This window comes from Cynocephalus volans, chromosome 16, assembly GCF_027409185.1.
Source record: "Cynocephalus volans isolate mCynVol1 chromosome 16, mCynVol1.pri, whole genome shotgun sequence".
Taxonomy (NCBI): domain Eukaryota; kingdom Metazoa; phylum Chordata; class Mammalia; order Dermoptera; family Cynocephalidae; genus Cynocephalus; species Cynocephalus volans.
This window is the reverse complement of record NC_084475.1, coordinates 62,367,756-62,374,694: the sequence shown is the minus strand read 5'-3', so window position 1 is coordinate 62,374,694 and position 6,939 is coordinate 62,367,756. Positions and strand designations below refer to the sequence as shown.

The following is a 6,939-nucleotide window of genomic DNA, read 5'->3' as shown; positions in this document are numbered from 1 at the left end:
TAAGTGAAGAAAATTATCCCTTTCTCCTGGTGCATTTTAACTATGTTTTTGATATTCCTCTTCCTTTTTAACTTCTTTTTATTCTTTTGTCATCCTGAAACTTATAATTTCTTTGTAGCCATATTTATCAATATTTTCTATTATACTTTCTTGGTTTTAGATCCTGATGAGAAAGGTCTTCCTTGCTCCAATATTTTTTAGTACACCCAATTTCTTTTCTAGATTTTGGTCATTTGACCTTATAGTCTGTTCCATGTAATGTTATACCTACCAAATAGTATTAAACCATCTTCAGTTTCCGAGAAATAATTCCTTTTGGTCCATATGCATACTATATTTTATGTACAGTTATATTCCAGGTGCAAATCTTTTTTCTCAGACTGAAGCTTTTCTCCAGTGTTAGATTTCCCCAAAACCTCTCACTTCTTGTGATCATATCTTATTCAGCAAAATGTAGCATTATTTTAATTTTTAACTACTTCCTACTTAATTTACTGAGTTTTTCTGATTCTGAATTATGTTGTTTTGTTTAATTTCTCAATTTTCATACACTCTTCTGGTAACAGTATATTACCATTTTGATCTGTTTTGTGCGTGCATCCTGGAATAGTCTCATTATTTGCAGAAATATTATTCTGCTCCTTATTCTCTTCTTTCTAATATAACTACACATGAAACACTATCTCAATACTTCTCTGCTGTTCCATTTTATAGGAGCTTACACTTCCTGAGCTTCTAGAAGTGCTTCACAGGGGGTTCTTGGTCCTCACAGAGCTCCCTCTTCTGTTGCTTTTCTGAAGTGTTCAAAAACATGGCAGCTTGCTTTCTGCCTTGTCCACCCCGCACTGGTCTGGCCTTCTCTTTCCTTGTCTCTGTTGTTTCTGTCCTGCTCAAATTTGACTCCACTTGTAGCAGTTTCTCCTCAGTGTAGAGCCCTAGCCCAGAAGGGAGCTGTCACTGGTTGGTATCAAAATGTCTCATACCCTAGACTATTCCAGCACCTTTCAGAGCTTACCAAGGTCCTCTCACACTCACCTATCAGTGCACTGGGCAAAACCCTTGCCAATTTCAGCCAATATTCTCTGATTAGTTTTTCAGTAAATACCTCTTGGCTACTTTGGGGTTCTTGGGTTCTCAGGTTCTTTGCTTTCCTTTGCTTTCTCCCAAGTTCTTTTTCATTTTCCTTTTGCTTTAGCAATTCCCTGAGACTTTACAGAACATTAGAAATCCTCCCAATTTGTATATCTTTTCCCCCTAATATATATATAATAGAAAATAGGAGCTTAAAGAAAAAGACTTGAAAAACAACTAATAATTTAAATGACATAGGAAAACTGAAAGGGAGAACTGAAAGTGGGAAATTCCTCTGCAGTAGAGAGGACCCTACTGTATAAATAGCTCCTACTCATGGAAGAAGGGCATTTGCACTGCCAGCTCCTGAAGCCTTTGCTCTGGTGCACAAGCAGCAGGCAGCGCTGTTCGTGTTTCATCATGAACCACTGGTGCATCCTCCAAATCGCCCTCCTGTTGGGCTTCTCCACCACAGCTCTTCCTGCGAGCTACAGCTCGCTTCGACCTCAACAAAGCAGCAGCAGTTTGGAGTGTCTGAAGCTCCTTCGGAGATTGAATGGGTGTCCTGAATGTTGCCTCAAGGACAGGATGAACTTTGAGATCCCTGAGGAGATTAAGAAACCACAGCAGTTCCAGAAGGAGCATGCCACATTGGTCATCTCTGAGATGCTCTGGAACATCTTTTGTATTTTCAGAAGCAATTTCTCCAGCACTGGCTGGAATGAGACCATTGTTGAGCACCTCCTTGCTAACCTTGATTGGCAGATGGACCATCTGGAGCCATTCCTGAAGGAAAAAGTGAAGGAGAAAAACTTCACCTTGGGAAACGAGAGCATCCTGTCCCTGAAGAACTATTACTCAAGGATCAAGCAGTACTTGAAGACCAAGGATTACAGCCGCTGTGCCTGGACAGTAGTCCGAGTGGAAATCCTCAGCAACTTTGTCATCATTAACAGACTTACAAATTACCTCCAAAACTGAGGATCTCCCAGCTTGTGCCTCTGACAACAGACAATAATTTCAAGCATTCTTCGACAAGAAGATGCTCTTTAAGTGACTGATAGCTAATGCCCTGCACTTGAAAGGACACTACAAGACTTGTAAATGTTTTATTAATTTATGATTAACTTATTTTTTTATTCTTTATTTAAACTTTTACCTTGGAAAATAAATTATTGTTGCCACAAAAATCAACATGGCAGTTTTCATTTCAACTTGATTTATATAACCACCATATTTAAAATTGTTGAGCACCTATTAGACATACTTTGTAAAAGGTGCCTGAAAAGTAGTACGGTTTCTGGACCCTGCCTCCAGAGAACTTAAAATCCAAGGAAGCCACATGGAATATACAAGGTAAGAGATGATAAGGAGACCTGAACCCGAGAGGGGAATTAATGTGGCATAAAGCACTACAGAATTGGAAGGGAAGAGGCAGGCAGATGTCTCTGGATCTAGAACCTGGGGTGCTCACTGCTTCTACTCTCTGCTCCAGGCTCTCTGGCCATAAAGGTCAAATTTGGCTGGCCGTCAGGGTAGCCAGAGGAATATGGGATCTCTTGTGTTTACCCTAAGCACACCCCTGGTATCTGGGGAATGCTCTGCTCCCAGCAGGATTTTTAAATATGTGTGTGTCCCCCAAGCTTACGGGTCAGAAGTCCTAGGCAATTCCTTGACACTATTAAGTGCAGTCCTTTTATTGTGCTCTTCATGGGATAGCCAAGACATGTGGGTCTCTTACAGCTGCTGAGGATCTCTGCCTGCTGCCAGTGCACAGGCACCAGAGGGAGAAGAACCCTGTTCCTTAGCCATCTGGCTACTTTTCTCCCCATTTATTCAAAATCTAAGTCAGCTTTTGATCCCCCTGCCTTGTTCATACAGAATTCCAGGAATGTCCTATCTGGTTTTCCTGCTGCTTTGCATCCCTCAAGCCACATGCTCCCAAAAGCCAAATCCAAGATAGATACAGTAGGTTAATTCCAGTTACAAGCCAAGCAAAAAGCCAGGAAGCATGGGAGAAAGGGAAATGCAGGTGCGATGGAGAGCACTAATTCTTCTCAGGGCTTACACTTGAAAAATCAGGCTTTCCTAGGAGCTCTTTGGGGAATCTAGCCAGCATGTGTCAACTGGCTAGCATTTTGTCCTTGTGCTGACCCCTCAGGAATCTGGGTTATTATCGCTATAACAACAGGGTTTGATACCTGTACTGGTCAACTGCCAAAAAAAAAAAAAAGTACAAAGGGAAGAATCATGAAAGTCTTTATGAAAGTCTTCACTTGTGTCTAGGCATTTTATCCTAGAGTAGTACACAAATCTGAGTTCATTTTAAAGGAGTCCGCCTTCGGGAGAAGAAATCTTTCAATCAAGAATTCCAGTCACTACTGTTTGCAGACAATGGACTCGGAGCTCCCCCTTTTGGAAGAAGGCAGGTAGCACACCAGCTATGCAACTCAGAAGTGCCATCATGGTGGGCCTGCTGCCATCAACCCAAACAAGTCAAGTTCCCCATAAAATAAATTTCCCACCCCAGCTCTGCTATAAGCCTTTCTGCAGCCGGGCTCCCTTTTGCCTTTTGGGAGTCGAGGACAAGGTCAGCATGTAGCAACACAGAGTCTAGGCAGTGTCTAGTGTAGCCAAGAAGATGTTAAAGAAGTTTCTCTGGGCAGAACAGCTAACCTGGCCCAGAAACAGGCCAGTTGCTGGAAAGGCCTGCTCTGCCTTTGTGCCGACATCAGAGGGACTGGAGAGAGACATCTTCTGCCAAATTATAAATACTGTGTCACAGTGAGCATGTCGGCCAACTCAGAATACCAAAAGTATGTGCATCACCTATACAGGACAAATGACAAAATTAATTCCAACATGAATGAAGGAGACTAGCCCAAAGGCATAAATGTGCACATGCTAAAGAGATAACTATGTATGAGGGTGAAGTAAAATAATAATATTATTTTAGCTGGTAACAGAATACCTCACAAGGAGAACACTGTATGCTTGAAAAATATCTAATGAGCCTTGACACAGAAGAAGAGACCTTGAGGTTATGGATGTGGCAACATGAAAGACAGTGTTTTTCTGTGCCACCTTGTTTCTGAGGAGAAGAGACAGAAAGAGCCCTCCACTCCCTGCCCATGGTGGTCTAGACTGTGGTGCTCCCTAGAATAAGGTAGAGAGTGAAAACTTCCTAGTGGGGATGAACAAAGGACTTTTCAGAACAGAGTGTCGGGCATGCATCTTGAAATTGTGTGCCCTAATGTGATGAAACTCTCTGCCATCTCCCCCAAACCTTCAGTAAAGACGGCTATCACACAAAGTCCCTATGTGTGTAGAATTCCTGTGTATATATCACAGAAACTGTCCAGGTCCAGGTTTGAATTACTATGGGGAAACAAGTACTGGGGGTAACCGGACCTTTGTAAAGGAACCAAATTAGTGCAGACAGAAGACAGAGCCATCACAACAGATTCACCTTCCCCTTTACCACCTCATACCTTAGAAATACAAAGAAATCACAGAAGGGACATAGTGCTTCCCCAGACCTGGATTAAGAGGTGAAGCTGTCTTATCCACCTCGAAGCAGTAGGAAGAACTGGTGAACATCTTGGCCTCATATAAATATGCAGATGGTACCTAAACCTGTGGTCATGCAGATGCAGGGCAATATCAGCGCACATTTGCATGGTCTTTTGGGCAGCTGATTTTTAGGCACTTTACATGGCATTAAATGCTTCCAGATACTCAGATTACATCTGATCATGGACTTGTTCATAAAATAATTTCAGGAAAATTAAAAGAACATGCCACGAACTGAGAGAATATATTTGGAAATCATATATCTCATAAAGGACTTGTATCCAGAATATATTTCTTAAAAAAATACTCTGAAAATTCAGTAAGAAGAAAACAAACAATCCAATAAAAATGGGTGATAACTTGGAACAGACACTTCACTAAGAAGAATAGCAAATAAGGACAGTGGTCTACCCTATCCATGGGGCGTATGTTCCAAGATCTCCAGGGGATGCCTGAAACACTGGATAGTAGCGAACCCTATTATATGATATTTTTCCTAAATATACATCTCTATGAGAAAGTACAATTTACAAATTAGGCATAATAAAAGATTAACAACAATAACTAATAATAACATAGAACATTAGAACAACATAATAAAATGTATGTAAATATAGTGTCTCTATCAAAGTACTCATTGTGCTGTACACATCCTTCTTGTCATCTGTAGGTCTGATAACCTAGACTAAGCTACTCATTGACTAATGATAGCATACACAGCATGGACACGCTGGACAAACAGACGGTTCACCTCCCAGACAGGATGCAGCTGGACGGCACGAGATTTCATCCTACACAGAACAGCACAGTTTAAAATTTATGAATTGCTTATTTCTCGAATTTTCCCTCTAATATTTTCGAACCACAGTTGACTGTGGGTAACTGAAACCATGGAAAGAGAAACTGCAGAGAAGAGAGGATACTCTTTGTGGAGATGGTAAAGCCTTCCTCAGGGATTTTTTTGGTGGTTTAGGTCAAATAATGAATGCGAAATGATTTTTAACAACAGAAAAGCCTGTTCCACGATGAGGTCTTGCCATAGTCACTGCCTTTTCTAAGGAAAGTCCACTAGTCATCTTGGCTGAGCTCTGCATGTGATGCGTGTGAGGTCTGCCCAGAAGAGAAGACAGGGCCCAAATGCATACGGACGTCTGTCCTGGTGGATCTGGCTGTGATACATAGAGAGAGAGCAGCTGGCAGTAGGGTCAGAAGGTGAATGGCACCCAGAACACGACCTTGCTGATAGTATTTTCTTGAAATCTGTTACACCACTGCTTGTTGAACCTAAAAAATTACCTGTTTTATGAATCCTTTTGTTCTCAACGTTAATTGTTGCTTTTTAAACATTAGTTTAATTGTCTAAAATCTCCTACAATAGTTAGTTTAAAGCAACTTCCAAGATTAGACTAGAAGTGCCAATATAGAACTATACTCTCCTAATTTAGAAGATTCGAGTCAATCGCTTAACTCGTCAATTGACCTGATGGAGAGTACTCCGGAAACTTGTTCACATCAACAGTTATCACCAAATCAGCAAATTTTCCTTCAACTGACATTCTGTCTTGAAATTCCTGCTTTCCTTTATAATTCCCAGTGTTGGGTGTTCTTAGAAAACCCAAAATGAATTATTTATATTATATCTCTCAATAATTAGTCCAAGAATTTAGAAAATGGAGCCTACTTCAAAAGACCCTCTTAAGAAAAGAAAAACACATGTCACAGACTGAGAGAATATTTTTGCAAGTCACTTATCTGATAAAGGATTTGTATCAACACATGAAGAACCCTCAAAACTCATGACAAGAAAGCAAATAACTCAATTAAATTTAGGCAACAGATTTGAACACATACTTCACCAAAGAAGGTATCCAGGTGGCAAATAGGACAGGGAAAAACAACTGACATCCTTAGGCTTTAGGGCAGTGCAAAGCACCTGCAATGAGACACCGTGACAAACTCATCAGAAAGGCTAAAGCTAAAAACACTCACCAAGTCAAGCATTGGCAAGGATGTGAAGCAACTGGAACTCTCATATACAGCTGGTGGAAATAAAAACTGGTACGACTTCTTTGGAAAACCATTTTGCAGTTTTCTTAAAGTGACAAACACATACCTACCATATGACCCAACCAGTCTACCCCTAGGTATTTACTCAAGAGAACAAAAAAAGGCATGTATCTATACACAGATTTGGATATAAATCTTTGTAGCTTTATTTGTAAATAGTCCAAAACTGGAAGCAATGCAATTGCCCATCACAACTGACTGATTAATGAAGGTGCAGTAAGAACATTC

The 6,939-nt window shown here is 40.7% G+C and overlaps 1 protein-coding gene across 1 annotated transcript; it reads left to right on the top strand.

The window, feature by feature from the left end:
* The first annotated feature begins 1,491 nt into the window (after positions 1–1,491).
* LOC134365182 (interferon beta-like) lies at positions 1,492–2,052 on the top strand. Its single transcript, XM_063081389.1, has one exon. The coding sequence runs from the start codon at positions 1,492–1,494 to the stop codon at positions 2,050–2,052; it is 561 nt and encodes a 186-aa protein (XP_062937459.1).
* The last annotated feature ends 4,887 nt before the right edge of the window (positions 2,053–6,939 follow it).

Bases quoted from the DNA above. Each gene is read 5' to 3' on its own strand.
- LOC134365182 (XM_063081389.1), top strand. From the start codon at position 1,492: ATGAACCACTGGTGCATCCTCCAAATCGCCCTCCTGTTGGGCTTCTCC.